Here is a 20,234-nt window from a genome sequence, read left to right on the forward strand (position 1 = left end):
AGCAAAGCTGCAGTCAAAATGTTTTCCTATAATATTATTTAATAAATATTTTTCAGGCCAAGTATGATTTAAAAGAAGCTGAAATTAGTGATTGGAAGAGAAAAAAACCCTTTGTTTCAGGAAAAAATTAAACTGTACAAGCACTCAAGTTTTATTATATATTAACACAGAAATGTGTCAGTTAAAAAATTAATTGTATTTGAACCAAGCTAGAGCTATATTTATTGTAACTATAGGTTGTTTAGTCATGACTTACCATATTCTTCTCCTCTGAGGATCTCTGGTGCAATGTAATTTGGTGTCCCACAGAAAGTGCTTGTAGTGTCACCTGGGCCCAAACCTTCCTACATGCAGAAATCATTTCATAAATTAAATCTGGTCTCCTTTTCTGGGTATTTCCTTTAAGCAGACTCAAAACCCAAGTTACTCAAGGAGTTTAAAGAGATTCCTTTCACAAAAATGGCCTAGGACTCCACAGCTCCTCTTCAGCAAAGTTGAGTAAAACTGAGCTACAACATGTAGGTAACAACATTTTGCTAACTAATTACAGATACATTTAAAAATCAATTAAACTATTTGGAAGTCCTTTTCAAACAGATGTTGAGACAGAAACTTCTATTACAATTCAGTTCCATATGTAGTTCTATTCAACAGTTAAGTTTTTTTCAGAATAAATTTCCAGTTCCACAACCAAATTCTGGGCTCAGTAACAACAGTGTCAATATAAAAATGAATTTTCTTAGTGTTCTCTAAGAGTGACAAAAGAAGGGTCAGGAAAATCCTACCTTGCACATGCCATAATCTGTTAATTTGATATGACCCTCTGCATCTAAGAGAACATTGTCCAGTTTTAAATCTCTGTAGATGATGCCTCTTTCATGTAGGAAGTTTAGAGCAATACAAATTTCAGCAGCATAAAACCTGAAATGAAGAAGGAGAAAGTTCATATTAGCATTAAGATGGTACAAAAGCTGGTGCAATTTAAATATCTGTTCTTAAAACTTCATTTTATGTATCAATAGCATAGAATACCCAAGCTACATTTATTCATAAAGATGACCTCTAATAAGTCCATTCCCTAAATAAAAATGAGATTTTTTTTTTTCATTCTACTTATTAAGAAAATATTTATTGTTTATTCCACACATTTTTTTCTGAAAATGCCACGTAGCCAGATGGAAGATGTTTATTTTCCTCTTCTCCAGAGTGACAGTGAGTCTTTGTGTAGTGCAGGGCCACACAAACTGGATTTTTAATCTTCTCCCATCAACACTGCATTATTTCAACATCAGAGCAAATTAGGCAGAATATTACATGTTCTATCATCAGCTCAGAGGCATCACCTAAATATGAAGCAATAAAGAGGAGTAAATTGGAATAACTGCTACTACTGATGAACTGCTTGCTCTCTAAAACACTCAAAAAAAAAATAAAAGCTACATTTTTTCCCAGGCAGGACATTGTGAAGTTAAGAATCCAAGCCCATGGAAGCCCCAGAAGAGAAGCAGGAAATACCTTGCATGTTCCTCAGGAAGTTTCCTCTGCCGTTGCATATGGAACATGAGGTCCCCCCCATTCACATACTCTATGACAAGGAACAATCTGAAATTACAGAGCACAATTAATGCATTCCAAGGAAATTCTCCAGAAAACTTGTTTTTATTCTTCTCATCTGAGCCATTTTAACTTCTTGATTCAGACTTCTAGATTTCTTATAGTTACAGAAGCTACTGAAAAGGGGGGAAAAAAGAGAGCATTTATTTGATGTACATAATGTAGGAACACCCCCTTTATTTAAATGCTACCACCTTTATCTGCATAAATTAATGCCATCAATTAATTATAATTATGTGAATTAAACAAGTGTGACACTGTACACAACACAGGCACCAGATGGGAGTTCTGGGCTCATTTGTTCCTTTGGAGAATGAGTGTTTGAAGTAGGCTGCTCCAAACAGGGGAAAAGTCAGCAGGGGCCAGAGATGCAGGTGGAATTGGGCAGAGAAGGATTTCTATTACAGGCTGCAGGAAAGCTTTCATCCTTGGGAAAAGATGATCCAGGCAATGCTGCCAAGGTCCCAGAGAGCTGAGGGAGAGCTCCTGGGGAAGCTTGGGCTGGCCAGGGAGCAGCAATTCCTTGTACACCTCAATTTCCATGAGCTGCAAACTCCTTTCCACACTTCACACACTGGAAAACCTTCCATTTGGAGAAAACATGTTCCAGTCTCTCAGATCACTCTAGCTGGTGATTTTTTTGTTCCTTGGAAAAGTATTCTTCATTTGAAACACTTAAAGTGTTAAAACTTAAACCAGGAAAATCTACTGGACAAAATCCAGCTGGCAGGACTCTGAGTGGCCTCCCCACAAGAAGATAAATGCTAAACTGAAATTAAATAAGCAACAAACAAAATACATAGCAATGCCATGAGTATTTTATTACAGCACTCCTGATGCTTTTTGCTTCCAGCTTTCCTATCCTATTTAGGAGTCCCCAGTGTTTATCACCATTCAGAATTTGCAATTCCAAGTTCCTTGTCAAGTCATATCCAAGTCTGTCAATAATGGCAGGCCTTGCTGGGCTCAGAAGGATTTACTGAAACACCACCAGCTCTGCAGGATGGAGGTTTCAGGTTGTTGCCATCCTTGGAAGACACTTGGCTGGTAATTCTGGTCAAGTCCAAGTCATGTATTTTATTACAATAATGAAGCAAGCATCATCAGTATCTGAAACAATTCACAGCTATATACAGCCTCACATTTAGGTACAGATTTAGGTTAAAAACTTATTTAACCAAGAGAAAGAACATTTTCTGTAACTTTCCCCCCATTAGTATCTTTGTCACAACCTGCTCTATTGCAACTCATTTTCTTTGGGCCACTTAACACAATCTGATGTTGATGAATTTATTCCCTTGGAATCAGTTTTGTGCTTTTCCTGCTCGATGTAAATGAGGTCATAATTATGATTTTCTAACATTACAGCTATAATCAAATTGTGAATTCATGACATTATGGTTATATCCATGGCAAATGGCTGAAGTTACCAACAAAAAAACTAGAGTTTCACTGCAAGAGGCAGCAGGGCTGGAAAAGCAGGACTTATACATCAGGAATACAGAAAGCTTTGATTATGTTCAGCATGGTTTTTTTTTCCTATTTCTGCTCCTCAGCTCTGTCAGTGTAGCTGCCAAAGAGGAATGCACAGGATCCTGCTGCTGACTCAGCCTTTTTCTGGGTTTCAGTAGTTACAAGAAATGTCCTTCTCAACCCCTTGCCCTGCCTGACTACTTGAATTCTTATATCAGCTGCACAATTCTACTTTGTCTTTGGTGAGAAAGTGTTTGGGAACATTGGTTTAACTTAAGAGCCTTTCCCAGCAGTTTATCAGTTGTCTAAAGGTTTATTTATTTTTTCTGACAGGTTTGTTTTGGTCAAATCCTCAGTGACCTTTGGAGATCATTCTTTATTTCTTTCTCCTTGCTTCCAAACACTCCTTGGCCCATGTACCTTCAGAAACAGCTCCTTTACCTCCATCTCTGTTTTCCCTGCTAGAAATTTCCTCTGGCTCTGATCATTAGAGAGGTGAAAGTTTGGGGACTGAAGAAAAGGTGAAGTGCATGGCTTTGCATTTTAAAACTTGACAAAACAGACTGCAACAAACAGGTGATGAATAACTGGATAATCCATGAAAACTTTTTAAAGCTTTGCACTCTACACTGCAATTAAGTTGAACAGAATGACAATTTTCTGATTATGACATATGGCATAAAGCATTATAAAAGTGTAACAGCAAACAGGTGCCTGTGAAAACAGAAAATATCCCAAATTGCCACCAAACCACACCCCAATTCCCCAGTAACATACTCAGGCATGGACATGAAAGTTTTTTGTTTTCTTCATATTCCAATTGCAAAGTAAGCAGCAAATAATCCAGTTTGGATTGTGCACACAGGCACAAAGAATTAGTATTTCTAAGTAGTTAAGAGTTAAATAAGCACTTTCAAAATCACACACTGCTTTTGATATGTGCTAAAGGCTTTTAAGCCTCACAGGTAACAACACCACTGTGCAGGCTGGGGTTTATATCATCATTAAAGGTTTTTTTTACTGCACAGCCCAACTCTCAGGCTCCTCAGGAACACTGAACTGCTGAGAAGTGATCTGGCTCCTCAGCAGGAGGTGCTGTAAACTGTTGGGAAGCTCTGTGTTCCCCATTTCACAGGGCTGTGCTCAGGAAGGCAGGACAGCTCCTCCTCTTCCTCACTCCCCCTCTCCCTCCAGGTCTGACCCTGAGTTTTCTCCACACTCCTGCCTGAGCTACCCCCCTAGAACTGAATTTGTGCAGAAGTGAATCCCTGACAATGCTAATGCTTCCTTCCAAAAATTCCTGGCTGTGTGATGGCAGTAGTTACATTTGCTTTAGGAGAAGCAGTTTAGCACAACAATCAAGATTCTCAAGAAAGGAAAAAAAAAAAAGAAAAGAATTTCAGATCTTTCTTACCGACTTGTTGTTTGAAAGCATGAATGTAAACCAACTAGGAATGGGTTACTGGATGCCTGTTCAAACACATGTTTCTCTGTCTGTACCCAATCAATATCCTGAAATAGAGTAATTGAACAATCAGAACTCCTGCTGGATAACCAGTGTGGGTATTCCCAGAAAAAACACCTGTGAACATCCCAGTGCTGCCTTACACACACTGTCATTGTTACATTGCTCTTCAGAAAGGTGAAGAACCCTCAAAATCTGGAGGAAATGATAAAATATCATAATTCAGTTATATATTCAGAAATTATTTAACAATTTAAGGAAGGCTGCACAAAATCTAAGCCATTGTTAACAACATACATCTGTAATATTTGAAAAACTGCTCACGCTGCTGCATGGAAATAAATTCAGTTCTCAGATAAATGAGCCCAAAGCTGCTGAAGCAGCTCATGCCAGTAACACAAGCAATGTGAATCTCCAGCTTTTAAAAGATTCAAGTGAACTGAACTTCATCTCATCTGAAATTCAAATTTAATTCAATGAAACTACCAAAACCTGCTTAGTTGGTCCAGCCAAAATCATTAAAAGCATCACAGATATCTTTAATCCTTCAACAGGGAGAAGTCCTGAATAGCCAGTGCAAAACCACATCATAAAAACCTACCACAGTTTGCATGATTACTGGCACAGTGCTGCAAAATTCAGAGCTGTGATAACAAAGCATTTTAGCTTTACTTCATATACCCACACACAATTTAAACATCACAGACAGCTGGGTTTAGCAGCAGATATTCACCCTTCATGCAATTCACTGATCATGTGCCACCCTGCAAACACTCAGGACCCTGCCAATATATCAGAGCTGCAATTGTTCTAAAAATTCTCCATTTGCCACAGATACTCCCAGCTTCCCAACCAATCTGGAGATAATAAATACAGAGACTGAGAAATCAGCCCTGACTGTCAGGGATGGATGCTGACACTGAAGTTTCAGAGGAAACCAAGAACTGTCACCATCAAATTAAATAAACCTGCCCCTCAAGAAAATACATCACCTTGGAAGGGTAACCCTGAGTCCAGACCAAAATCCAGAGCCAAAAATCCAATTTTGAATAAAGCACTAAATATGTCCCCTTCTTTTTGGTTTAACTAAATGAGCTTCTCTTTAAGAGTCTTTAAATTAACTCTTCATTAGTGCACTTGTGAACTTGGCATTAGGATTATAGCAGTGCTCCACTTAACAAAACTAACCTCAGTAAAACTGAACAGAAACCCAAGTATTTGATTTCCCTCTATCTCACTTCTCTCCACTACCAGCCATACCCTGGAAAGCACCAGTTCATTTAAACATGCCAATACTTGCTATGTAATTGATTTTCTTTCTTTGTGGAACACTTCTAAGGTGAAATTTCCATTACTTGCAATATCTCATGCACTCAGAATTCAGTGAATTTCCTATCAATTCCCAGAATTTCATTATACAGCCTATCTTAGAGAATAGAAAAACCAATTAGGTCTATCTTCTGTGTAATGAAGAGAGCCACAATTCCAGAAAGCCTTTCCTCATCTACCTCTGGTTCTCAAACAGCTGCACAACTCATCAACCAGGCCTTGGCTTTGGCTCCCACCCTCTTGGAAAAACACATGTTAAAAAGGAAACAGTAAATAAACCACACAACAGCCTCATCTTGGTTCATAAAAAGAAACAGCAAATAAATGAGAAAGCCAAAGTGTTTTAGGAGAACTAAGCCCAGCCTCTGGAATAATGACAAAGATGACAGCCAGAGCAACTGATTGAAACAACCAACACAAAGAGCACTTAAAATAGTGTTAGGGTGTTTTCTGCCCAAAAATCCTATTTTCAGAGAAGTGTGTTATAGGGAAAAAATAAAGAGTTTTTGGTTTTTTCCCTTTTTAATTTCCTTTTTTTTTCTCCGAAACTTCTGCATTTGAGATCCTGTATTTAAAAAAAACAAAAACTAAAGGATTTTGAAAATAATGGAGAAATGCAGCAGATTTCTGTGGCAGACAAAACCACTGGAATCTTAAATGGCAGTAGCATAATTTTTAAATTCATGGAATAAGTATTTCAGGATACTGAGTCACTTGCACATGGGCTCTGCCAACATGAGTGTAAGAACAAAGTTTCAGCTCCTTTTCTGACACACAGACAATGCTTTTGCTTTCTTTCAAAATTGAGTGCACAGATTCCACCCCATTTATCTCATCACTTACAGATTAGCACATCCAGGTTGGAATGTTTAATACATGATTTCTACCAAGACTATTAGTAATTGTTAATTGTTATTAAAATAAGGGATGTTTCTCTCAGATTTTATGCTGGTACTTCAAGCAGAGTTGATGACAAATGAGTTTAAAACTCAGAAAAACTCCTGCCAGAGAAGTTGCCTGAAACATGAACTTCTTGCTTAGCTGAATGGTTTTTGTTAAAGCATAGTAAGTTTTTATAATATGTAACAGAATGCAATTAACACAGATTTTACCTCATCATCATGGACCAGCTCTTTTTTCACTACTTTCATAGCATAAATCTGATCATTCTTTTTTAACCGAACGAGAAGAACTTTGGCATAACTTCCACGGCCGATAACTCGGATTAAATCAAAGTCCTGGAGTCCAAGCCCCTGAGAAATCTTAATTCCATCCATTCCATCAATGACTGGTTTGAGATCCTGTATAAAAAGAAACAGATGCTAGAAACTGAAGACATTTCCATAGCAAGCAACTATTAAAGGAGAGAGATCTTTGAGCACTGGACAGAATTTGCTGACTTTGCTTGGCACTGGCACCCTGGGCTGGATGCTGATTTGAACAAGTTTGTTTAGAAATGTTTGGTTTCCATTGGGTTTGCTCTACTAAAAGTTACTTTTTTTTTTTTTTTCAAGGCAGTAGTTCATCCAACTAATCATTCTCATATTCCCTGCTGGAAAGCAGAAGGCCTTGAGAAATGAGGTTTATCCAAATTCCTGAACCTCAAGCCATGCACATTGTATCCTTTGTACAAAGTGAGGAGCATTGTTCATATTCTGACAGATACAGCACAAATTAATAAAGGTTATCTAAAAATAAGGAAACACTAATATGCTAATGAATATGCCCATCTTGGTTTCAGTTTAGTTTTTAGTTCACTATAATTTATTGAAAATTAAGATTTCTAACAGGTTCTCAGGAACACACAAAAGCAGATCTCAATTACTCAAGGCTGAGAATTTGCAGGAAATAATCCACTATGAAGAATGTTATTTTAAAATTCATTCTTTAAAAAAAGAGAAATTGTATCATTCCTGGCTGTTTGCTGAAATTAGATGTGAAAACGTGGGAGTGGAGATGGAGCAGCTGAACTAGACAAATGCAGCAGGTACTTGGACTTTCAGGTTTTACCAATATACCCAAGGCTTTGACACACTTCTGTGGCCTATTTTTATCTGACCTCACTACTGTACTTGCAGACAGATCAGCATTCTGCAGAACTGTGGAAAGTGTTTATATAAAGAATCTTGATCTAGGATTGACTGCTATTAGAAGAGATTGCTCTAAGCTTAAAGATTCTAGACAAAGCTCCCAGAACACCAACTCCTTTCTGCAGGATACCTTAAATTGTTTCAGTACAGCTCAAAGGTAAGGTGGGACAGCATAATTCAGGATGGTTGAGCAATCAGCACCTACCAAATTTCAACACAAACTTGAGCACAAACTTGAGCACTGGTCACAGCCAAAGTGAGCAATGACAATTCTCTGATGTGCTTTTAATTTCTACCCTTCCATTTCTGAATTTGAGATTAAAATCTGCAGCCACTGAAAATAAGGCAGTCACCCAGGAGCAGGAGCTACTCAAGAGTGAAAGGAACGGTAGTGACAAGTATTGTAGTGGAGGCAAAGGAAAAAGGTGCAGCCTTGCTCAGAGGGGAACATCAGACCAACTGCCAGTGTTCTGCAGAGTGCATCCTATTTATTATAACCATGCCAGAAGCATTCTTAAAAGAAATGTCTTTAAGCCCTTTAGAACTGAAGCATATTCAGATTTTTCAGACTGCTCTAAAGGGATAACATTGTTGATGTGCAGAGATTGAGCCAGATCTTCTACAAAAGACCTGAAAAAAGAGTTTAAATGTATGTTATTCTGCTTGTGCTTCCACAGGAGCTGTCTATAAATGCTTAGGTATTATTTATATGACCCCTCTCAGAGAGCTGGGTAGTTAATGGATTACCAGACTGAACCAAGTTCCACAGCAAGAGCCTGAGGGTGACAAAGGGTGAGCATCCATTAGGGACAGCACACAAGCCAGTGGCAAAGCCACCATTTGTTGCAAGGACCATAAAAGTCAAACCCTCTGTTAAATCACTGTTATTCCAACAAATGGAATGAGAAAACAAAAGTGTTAAAAGGTATCTTGGATCATGAGTGGAATGATAACAGCTGAATACAGAAGAAATCTGAAAAAAAATCCAATGAAATGCTAAAAAAAATTATCAACTTTCAGAAAAAAAGACACAAAACACTTTTGAAAAAGATTTTGAAAAGGGCAGCAGAAAGCCCAGAACAAATAATCAGTTACTTTTATAAAAAATTGAATTATTAAGTTGGACTTGATGATCCCAAAGATCTTTTCTAACCTAGTTCATTCTGTGATTTGGAGTACATAAATATGAATAAAAAAATATTTTAAGAACATACCTCAGAGTCATCTTTAATGGTGTCGTGCTTCCGGTTTGAAGGAATGTAGGGAACTGGAAAAGAAATCCAAGTACTGTGGTTATAAAGGCCCTCATTGAAATACTTTTAAAAATCAATAAACAGAAAGATATTTAGCAGCTTATGGCCAGTTTGCTTTAAATATTACAGGACAGTTGACCATATTTTTCCACTTTTGTAAACAGGAAGAGGAAAAAATGAGGGCAAGAGGGATTGCAAAGCACTCACTTCCATCAGTGTCCTCTGAAGGGAGATCAGCCTCATCATTTTTGTCATCTAAGCGAGGTTCCTGGGAAGGCATGACCGAATCCTGCCAAACACACAGGTCACACACAGCCCCAGCACAGTGGGCATGAGCCCTCCCTTCAGCTGCAGCTCCCCCTGAGCCTCCCATCTTCCACTGTGAAAACTCATTTTGGAGACTGTGTGTCCAAATATTAACATTTTGTAACGCTGATAAAACCAGGCTACCAAAACCTAAATGCTACATTAGCCATTCTCTGCAGCTACAACAAATGCTTGGCTGTATTCTAAAAGTAAGAGTGGTGTATTTTATAATAAAGTTCCAACTTTTATTCTACTTAAAGACTTCTGACTGCTTCACATGGAACTACAACCCAGTAAACACTTCAGCATGATGTTACACACTCCATTTAGAGCACTGGCATATTCCTTTCCTGCTTCATGAAAACATGAATTGTTGCTCATTATGCATAAATTTGTGAAAATCATAATAACAGATATTTTATATTGCATTTGGACCCTGGGCTCATCCCCAAGACAAGTTGGACTATTCCAGGAAATACAGCAGCATGCAGAAATTAATTGGCAAAGAATTGGGGATGTCAAGGACAGTACCAGCAAAGAAAAATACTGGTTTAAATTTTGAGTCACAAAAAACATGATACAAGCACCAGTGAAATACTGGGATGTATACAGGAAAGGGCTACATTTCAGATACACAGATGTTTAAATGTTTTGATGTTTAAAGCTTAGGAAAGACACCAGCCTTGGCACTGGAATGAGGGTCATGGAGAGGAAGAGAACAGTACTGGAGAAACTGAGATGGCAGGAACAGGAAAGCAATAAGCCTTTGTGAAAAGAGCAGTGCAGAAATTACATCAGTGTCTTAGGTCTTAAAACATTCCCACAGGCTAAAAGGAATAACTTGTGAAGTTGACAGTGTCTAAAGGAGAAGTCAAATTCAAGCTTGAGCACACTGAAGTCTCATCACAAGCTTTCTTTCTCACTTGCTCTCTGCTCACAACCCAAAGGCTTGTCCTCTGCAGAAACTGAAACCCAAACACTCCCAAGCGTTCCAAATCCAGAGCCATGCCCACATCTCATCTGCACAGGCCAGGCTGGCACCCTCAGCCCTGGCCAGAACAAACACTCACCATATGCCTTTTGCAGGTCAGTGGGACAAGGATGTGACAACGTTTATGGACCAACAGCTTGCAGTTGATACACTTGTAGCCTTGCCTTGAGAGCCCCCATATCCTTTCACTGCACTGGCCACAGTACGCTCTCTGCAAGCCACAAGGCACAGGATCAGTTCCAGGATCAATCCCTGCTGCAAGAGCCCATCCCAGGCACCTAACAGATGCTCAGTAATAATTTTAGAATACTCAGAATTACAATAATAGCTGAAGGTTGCACTTCACACCCAGGATTCAGCTAAATGCAGTTCTTAAATGAATGTTAGGAAAACAAATACCTCAAGCATATGGAACACATTACAGTGTGACATTAGCAAATCATTTTGAGAGAATAAGTCTATTTAGAATCTCAGGTTTTGACAGAGGTTATCCAAAACAAAACTGCCAGAAGTTTGCACTACACAATTATGGATACAAAGCACCCAAAGTGACTGTGTTGGAGAACACAGGCACAACGTGTTAAGCAGACAATGTATAAAAAGTGTTCTACATCTACCTTCACATTTCAACAGTGGTAGAAACTTTGCATAATTAAAACCCATTAATCATGTCTGATATCAAGCCTCTGTGTTGCACTAAGCATCAAAAATCTATGGTGTTTTTACATATGTAACAAAAGAGATGTAAGTGAATTTAATCAAAATGAGGGTAAATGAAGAAGCCAGACATCCTGCTGCTGACTTTAACAGGAGAGGTTTTTAAATCCTTGTCCCAGTGTATGTTGCTATGGTCACTTCATCCACTCTACCCAAAGTGCCAAACAACAATCTGAGATCCTTCCCCACCAAAAAGTCACCCAGGTTGTGATCCCTCCTCACACTGCCAACACCAAACTCACTCGTTATCCCCTGGCTGCCAATGCTCTCCAGGAATTCCTGCAGCAGGCTGAGGCATTGCCCAGCACCCTGTGATGCATCCTGTGATGCACTCTGTGTGCAGCTGCACAGGAGCCCTGCTGCTCCCAGCCCAGCTCAGACAGAGCTGCCAAAGCTCAGTCCCACAGCCACAGTGCCAGGCTGTTCCTCACAGGCACTGCCCCTTCCACTGCGGTCACTCACACCAGTGAGTCACACACACTCCTGCCCAAAAATCAGCTCCTAAAATCCCTGCTAGTACTGCTACAAGAGTTAAAAACTAATGGTCAAAGAATGGAGCATTTCTTCAAACAAGAATTTTTATATTGCTCTTGTATTTTGGTAGCTGTGGAAAACAAGACTTAATTCCATCCCCTTCCTCTGTGCAGCCAGTCCTCCTCAATCAGGAGAAACCCAAACTGCACTACCCAGAGGAAAGAAAAACAACCAAAAACTGCCTGATGAGAGGAAGCCTGGGACATCTATTGCCACCTCTTCCAAAATTCCTGGCCCACCAGACTTCCTTCAGTATCCTTTTATAGGTTTTACAGCAGTAGTATTAAGACTAAATAAAATCTGTCAGGCCCTGGAAGTAGGGGCAGGTCCCAAATTCCATCAGAAATTCAGGTAACCCTTTCATACCTCTCCAGAACACATGCAGTCAAAGCAATATCGGAGTTGACCTTTATGTTATGTTCCAGAAGACTAAAGTTTAAATTTTTGCATGTGCTCATTTATCTGAATGATCTGAAAAAGTTACTTTGGAACAGGAACAAATTCTTAAGGCAATAATCCAGTCTTAAAATTTCAATCAACACTAAAATTTGGTATTGAATTCAGTAACACAGACTTGACAATTTATCCATTTTAATGTCACATTCTACAGTTTATGTCAACCTGCTTACTGACTTCAGTTGGATCTGATTTGTGTTCTAGCTCTGTATGATGTCATTTGTATGCAGGTATAAAAGCAGTCTTGTTTAGGATTGTGACATTCTAATGTGGGCATCCTAATGAGATATCAAAATTTTTCTGTATATATTCACTGTTTACCTCATTGCAATTATAATATTAGCTATACCATTATTGATTATTAATGTGGCAGTATGCATTCATAATTTTTCAAAGAAGATATGATGTAGCAAATAAACATAAAAACTATACTTTTCTATTAAAAATTTAAAAATTGAATTCCTGTCGCTCATTATACAAATTAATGTGATAATTCATACATGATATCTTTACTATATTTAGTGATAAAATGCTGAGTTTTAAGGGGCTTTTCCTTCTTTCAGTGCATTTTTAGGGTGGGAAATTTTAGAAAAAACTCTTATTTCAAATTTTAGAAAAAATGTCCCTGCTAAATGCAAGAGTTAACTCTTCTGAGTGCACTCAGTTTTGTGTGGAATTCCTCCAAGTACATTCATATACATGCTGCAATACTTAGGCATAATGGGATAAGTGAAGGAGGTGTCTCAGCCTTAAAGCCACATTCACTTGCTTAGGTGGATTAAATCAGACTCTCAAAAGGCAGTTGTACTTTAGCTCAATAAAAAAATCTTTTTAAAATCTTAGATTGTGTAGTACCCCAGATTCTAAACAGTTAAAGCTCACATCAGCAGCTGTAACTTTTACAAATGGCAAAGTGTTCTGAAGGTAAAAGATTTAACAAGCAACCAAAATCACAGAAGGAGAGGAGAGGGAAGAAGCTGCTCCAAGGATGTATCAGCTTAAACAGCCACAAACTCAGGATTTTAGAGACTTTAAAAATAAATAATTCCCACCAATCCTATACTAACTCCAATTCAAAACACTGCCAAGTTTTCCCTGCTCGCTATGACTCCAACAACACCGCAGAGACCGAAATGTCACATCAACAAGCATCCTGCTTTTCCTTTCTTCCCAACACTCCAGCACAGAAAAAGCACAGACTGAGGCAAACAATGAGCACAGAACATGAGCAAACCCCGACGTTTTCGTGGCACAGTACTCACTCTGTTAAAACGTTTGGCTTGAAACAAATGCCCATTCACTCGGTACAGCTTCCTCCATCTTCGGGCTCCCCGGCGGTAGATGGATTCTAGGGAAGAAACCAGAAAGGTGTAAAGCAGCAGCATGGCAGCCCAGCAGCACCACGCACAGCAGGGGAAGCAAGTTGTGACTCAGAACAATCTTGCTTTCCTAAATATCAACGCACAGCCACAATCCCTGGGGATTTGGATTTTTTTTTTTTTAAGGCTGGGGCAGGATGTGCTTTCAGCGCTGCAGCCCTGTCTCTTTGGTCTCACATGATCATAATCCCGCTGCAGCTCCGTGCTGCCCGGCTCAGGTGAGGGACAGCGCTGTTAAAGGAGCAGCTCCGGGGAAATGGCGCTGCTGCTCTGCCCTGGCACCCCCAGGGACACGCACAAAGGATGCCTGGGACTGATAGCGTGAGACCTGGTGGCTACAGATAACACCCTACGCATGAAACATTAAATATCTTACAAGTCTGCAGAGTTACATTATTTCACTTCGTTTTTTTTCCTTTTAAACATGACCCAAAATACTTCTTTCGTTCGGGCAGGTCAAGTGCAGGTCTGTGATTATTTTAAATATATTCTAAGTATCATTTAATGTGTTTAAGCCAAACACAGCATGTAACTGAGTTACTTTTGTTGTTGCTGTTTACATGCAGATGAGCAGTTTCTGTGTGAATGGCTAATTAGAGAGTTTGATATTTAATATTAAGCATTGTGCCCCAGGGATCCCTTTCAGAGCTGCTCACAGCTGTAAGGGTGACACAGCCAAGCCCTGCACATCCCCAGGGTCAGCAGCTCCCCACAGCAGGTACAGCTGGCTGCTGAGGGGTACAGGGAGGTTAAAGACTGACAGACTTGATTTATAATTGATACTTGGACAGAATGAAGCAGACTGTACATTTATAATCCTCAGGAATTAATGCAAAAGCATCTTGAGTTTCATTTTTAATGTAACTTTCAAGTGTCAAACATTCGCACTTTATCAAAGATGAAGAATTTTTTTTAATAGAAAAACACAGAGACATTGTCTGTGTCAAATGATAATGCAAGTAGTAAAAAAGTTTCTTTGTCAAGAAATTCTTTTAACATTATATTGAGCAAGCCAAAACTCACAGGCTACTGACAGGCAATGTGTGAACACTGGCTGCAATACTGGGTCTGATTTTAGATCCTCTATTTTTATCCCTCCAAAGGAAGCATTGAAGTTTCTGTGATTCCACATATCTACAGTGCCAAATCCCCAAACATTCATACCTACTCTATATTTGCATGTGCAAATGTTTACTGTGCAAGCATTTGAAACAGATACTGCACTATTAAACTAATTGTTAACAATTTGGAAAAAGAAAACCATCAGTTTCTCAAAGCAGCTAAAGACTGCACACCAAAAGTGGCAGAGATACAGAGATGTAGACTGGATAAGGCCATTTGACTCCAACAACTCTTCAAAAACTGCCAAATATCAACTTTAAAGCAAACTTTTCTCAAGTGCAAAGAAAATTAAAATAAGAACCTGGCAAAATGGCTGCAAAGTTTTAAACTAAAATGTGCTCAAACACCAGTGGAAAACCCTTCCACCATTTCTAGGGTGACTTTTCACCAAGAGGAAAAAATCTCCACAAGGATATTTTTTTCAAAATAGTGAATTAATTCATTAGACAAAGCACCATATGGAGGCAATGTAATACATCTGTGATCTGAACATTAGCTTATCACTGACAAGAAGAATATTAAGTGAATGATAAGTTAACGAGCAGCTTGTGCTGATGAAGTCTGCAAATAGAGAAGCAAGTCAGCTCCCTAATTAATGATAAATATTAAATCAAAGGCAGGGTTTTATACCATATACTTGTGAGGTAACAGTCTAACAAAAACTGAGCTTAATATAGACCAGTTTAAAAAGTAGAAACCCCTATAATTTACCTCCAGGTAATTACCTGTGGTTCAGTGCAGAGGCTGAGGCAAATCAATCCCTATTCTCTGGCTCCAAAAGGGGCCAAGGTAAAAAATGAGAAAACAGTGATTCCTGCAAGACACACCTTTATAGCACATGTTCTATTATTACTTCTCACTAGGATTAAATTTCTCTGGGAGAATAAAACACTCTTGTTCACTGAGGATCCAAAAGTGGGACAAGTGGCTGATGCACCACACAGTTGTGCTGCCAGAGACCTCAACCCCTGGAAAACTGAGCAGGCAGGAACCTTGGGAAAGGGGACATCCTTCCCAGAAACTCCCCAAGGATAATGCCAGGCTATAAAAAGCAGTTTGGGTTTTCAAGATCACTGTTATTTTGAAGCATTATCAGCTACAAGTGCCATCTAGAGCTCTACCAGATCAAAGAAACCACCTTGACCAATAATCAGATTATAAATAATCAGATAATAAAATGGCAGTAAGTGCATACCTTGAGTTAGGAAACAATTTATTGTCAGTGTTGTGTGAACAAAGCTCTCATCTGACTTTGTTGTTTGGGTTCATTTTGCCATGGGAGATGCATTTTCAGGGACATGTTTCTTAGAACACTTCAGAATAAAACAAGGAATTGATTCAGTGATTCCTGGTAACCAAGAACTAAACCAAGTTTTTACAGGATTGATCTCAGCTACCTAGAAGGAGGAATGCCACCACAAAAGTCTGATTATTTAATTACTGAGCTTAATGAAAAGGGCTATTTTTAAATTTATTTCACAGTACACATCAGTTAACTCATTAAGGAGTTCGAGCTGGCTGCTTGCAGGCTGAAGGAGATGACATACCCCTAATTAAGCAAAGTAATCTTTCCTTGATGATTAATATTAAACACAAGATATTGCTAACAAAAAAAATTCTTTTGAACCCTCATTTTGTATCTGAAAAGGTTTAGAGAAAAAAAAATCAAATATATTTTAAGCTCTCAGAAGGGACAACAATTTTTAATTGGGGAACACAAATACATGTTTTAAATACAATGAAGGTACAGAACTTGAGCTACTTCCAGGATTGGAAAATTGAAAGAAAAAAACACACAGGCTTTTTCAAGTAAGAGTACAAGGGAAATAAAAGTACTCAATAAAATTAACCAGCAGCCTCTATCTAAAAAGCAGTAGGGAACAACTGGCTGTTGCTGCTGTGCAATTCTTCCCTCTGTTGTCAAACTGTGCAACTACATCACTGACAGTTTTGCACAGGAACAACCCTGAAAACAGATTTCATATTGGCTTTCCAATGACATTTTCTAGGACTGGGTTTAGGCTTCTTTCCTCATCTTTTAAAAATTCTTGTAGAAAAAAATTCTAAGGAAAAACATGAACACAAATAAAATTTAGCTGTGCATATAAATGGACAAGCAATTTCTGCTGTTCAGTGTTAATTCCAAATGAACTTATCTACAGAAGACACTCCCCAGTTTCAAAAGGAGGTCTGCAGAATCTGACAGAAAGGATGACAACTTTACCTTAAAAAATGTAACTTGGAAAAGCAGGGAAAATCAGGAGGCACTGCTACTTTCCAAATGACAGCACACTTGGTTTACACCAATGAAGGGCAGTAAAATGGACACAAAAATTATTCCCTCTTCATTTGGATTTCCAAATGCAATTCAAAGTTGGCTTTTATGTGATCCAGCTCTAATGAAATCTGCTCCTATCCTGAGCACAGAGGTAATTTGCTATTGCTGCAAATCACTTCTCAGAGATTAATACAACTTGTTTACAGGCCAATTACCCAGCCTGCCAGCTGGACACTACCAGAATGCCCAGTTTTTGTTTTGTTCTTTTAATGTTGTGCTGAGCACACAAGTGAGCATTCTCTCAAAACCAACTCATGAATTACAAGGGGGAAATTGATACTGGCATTTCAGATAGACTGGACTTGATAAATTACATATAAGGGTAGAACATATTTTTTGGGACACTAAATTCTAAAGTACACTTTGATAGTACATTGTTTGACATCTGTTATTTAATTTCCTACAAACAGCTACATTGAAACTATTAACATGCTTCAGAAAGCAATTTTAAGACATACATTGAATGTTAACTGGCACTTTTTTATTATGAATAAGCTGCTATGTACAATTGAAGTTGGGAAATGAAAAGAGCATCCTTAACAATATGGAGGCATTAAGTGTTTTGACCTCTTGCAGTTATTGAAAAATATTAAATGTCCAGAGGATGGCTTCTAAAAATTGGATTTAAGGCCGATTAGCACTTGGGAAACCATCTCCTCATCCTTTTCTTTTCCAACAGGCACTAAAACTAACTACAAAGATCAACCTCTGTGAAGAAAAGGCATAGTTAAAACAGCAACAATGACCAAGGAAGTGTAGGATCAGTGGAGAACCAACAAGGAAACAAATGTCCCCCAGAGCAGCAGCATTTCCCCAGGATTTATTGCAGCACAGCTGGGTGAATCCTTCCCCAGTGCCTGAGAAGGGGCAGCTGAGTCCTACCTGCACTGCACACACCCCAGTGCCTGAGCTCTGGGTGCTCACCTTCAAATGCTGCTGCTGAAATGGCTCAGTGCACTGCAAGGTGACAGAGTCACACCTCCAAAGACAGTGCCACAAACACATCAGCACTAACAGCTCCTTTGGAGAGAGTCTGACTCACAAGTCTGCGATTTGATGTGCAATTTATCAGATGGACTTGAAAATAACAAAATACATCAAGTGTTATTAAAAAATTGTCACTAAATCCAGTCAGTGGCTGTTGCCCCAGCAGTGACCATGTCCTGGTTCTGAGCATCTCTGGGCACACAGAGGTCAGAGAGCACAACCTGCTGATGTCCTTCCCTCCTCAGCTTCTTGTGCTGACACTCCTGCTGTTCACAAGGCTGTCCCAGACACAGGATAAAATGCTGCTCTATTTGCTGCTCTAATTTGAAAGAATTTTATGAGATAGGCCAGAAGACAGTTGGTGGTGGATCCATGCTTCTGAAGTGATTAACATTTTTGTTTAGGAAAGAAAAAAAGGTTCATATTTTCCCTTCTCTGAGGCCTCTAAGTAATTTTCAATTCACAACCTTTCATGATGTGCAGTTGGCTCCTCTGGTTACAAAGTCAGTGGTCACATGAACTCCAAAACTAAACTTGCATTGCATGGGTAATAAGTCCAAAGGTTTCTTTTGATGATTGCATCATTAATTCTCCCAAAATAAAAATCACTTTCATTAAAAGATTTACTACAATGAAAAGTGAATTTAATGTTCTATTAGCATCACTCAGGAGCTGCATTAGAATGTTTGATCAAGCTGAAAGAGTACTGAGCCAGTACTTATTTCAATTATTCCATTCTTTAATTTAGCTAACTTAGGACTGAAGTACAGCAAAATGAAGTTCTGAACATTTAAGCAATCTGTAGCATCTGCATCCACTTTCAGGCCACTGTTTTGTTCTTAAACCTCTATGTCTTAGAACATCCATGAAGCAATACTTTCTGTTATAAAGTCTTTTATACACCCTGGAATTAGTGAAGAAAGCAACCAAGAAAGTGAGGAGCAACCTAATGAAGTTGGCTGCAGGAATTTGGTTCTGCTGTATCTCAGCAGCCTGCAGGATTTCAGACTTGCTGGGAGTTTTACCCTAGACCTGACAGCACACATTTTCAAGAAAATTTTCACCCTTTGAGCACAAGTAATTCATATCTATGGGTAACAAAGGGGGGAGAGGCAGTTCTGTGCCTGAGTGAGACAGCAATCAGAAGGAACTGAATCCACATTGTTCAAGTGTCATCAGTTAAAACTTGGCCAGATCTAATTTTCACCCAGTCTTTTTTTTTAAACCTTAAAAAGCAAGTTATGACATATCTATTGAGAAGATCAAAGGAAAAACAAAGAAGCTAACTAGTGGCAAATCCTTGAGAAAATATTTTAGAAGATTTCATTCTAAGAGTCCCATTTCCCCAGCTTCTTACCCTTTAGAAAATGGTTAACTAATTTATCTTATCATGTGCCAAACATTATTTTAAAATTAATTTTAGCATATCTGATCTATTCTAAATAGAAGTCCTAGTCCTGTCTCCTTGCACTGAACCATTCCACTGGTTGTGGCCTGTCCCACACATCCATTTCCTCCTCATTTCAGAGTTATCTGGACAATTCTACTTGTACTGCAAAGTGCTACTGCACATGAAGCTGATCATCACAGAACTACCCAAAGTTTCCAGAACATGTGCTTGGAATTAAACTGAAATTAAAGTTAAGTAACTTTTTATCAGAGTTGACAAAGTAAAGATAGGGAGTTTTGTGCTGGTCACAGGGCACTTGCACTGCTTTACTGAAGAGCACTAGATGAGAACCTAAATTATTGGAAGAAGCACAGAACAGCATTAGTAGTAGTAGCAGTAATTTATTGTAAAAATAAAGGCTGTACTAAAATCCTGGAGTACTGCCTTCAAATAGTTTCTGGTTTCCTTTTAAAGGTGTCCCCAGCTAACAATTCAAGGACAAGCCCTAATAGATGCAGAAGAAATAGCACCAGAACTCGAGTTACAAATGAGGCACTTTCTGGTCAATATTGAAAAGATCAGTTTTTCCTTTTTTCACTCTCTAAGGCAGCTCCTTCCCCGTGTGGTTTCAGGATGAACTGCACAGTCTGCTCACCCTTCTCTCCCTGACAGTGATCAGGGCTCTCCTGGCCTCTCCTGGGAGCCACCCTGTCAGCAAGCCTCAAGTTTGCTGCCTTTTGCTTTATTTACCACCCAGACTTGTAACTACTGCAAGCCCTCAGAGGCTACA

At 38.9% G+C, this 20,234-nt stretch overlaps 1 protein-coding gene across 2 annotated transcripts in view; it reads right to left on the reverse strand.

Annotated features, from left to right (window-relative positions):
• Positions 1-20,234, reverse strand: part of PRKCZ (protein kinase C zeta) — a 41,132-nt gene that overhangs the window by 8,089 nt on the left and 12,809 nt on the right. For both annotated transcript variants that reach the window (XM_033079455.1, XM_033079456.2), the window contains 9 exons: positions 13,491-13,576; positions 10,601-10,732; positions 9,432-9,513; positions 9,186-9,238; positions 6,994-7,182; positions 4,502-4,599; positions 1,516-1,602; positions 786-921; positions 257-344 (listed from right to left, as the gene is read on the reverse strand). In XM_033079455.1, the coding sequence (XP_032935346.1) occupies positions 257-344; positions 786-921; positions 1,516-1,602; positions 4,502-4,599; positions 6,994-7,182; positions 9,186-9,238; positions 9,432-9,513; positions 10,601-10,732; positions 13,491-13,576 (951 nt within the window). The remainder of the gene's footprint in view (positions 1-256; positions 345-785; positions 922-1,515; positions 1,603-4,501; positions 4,600-6,993; positions 7,183-9,185; positions 9,239-9,431; positions 9,514-10,600; positions 10,733-13,490; positions 13,577-20,234) is intronic.

This window comes from Catharus ustulatus, chromosome 24 (assembly GCF_009819885.2).
Source record: "Catharus ustulatus isolate bCatUst1 chromosome 24, bCatUst1.pri.v2, whole genome shotgun sequence".
In the NCBI taxonomy this organism is placed as follows: domain Eukaryota; kingdom Metazoa; phylum Chordata; class Aves; order Passeriformes; family Turdidae; genus Catharus; species Catharus ustulatus.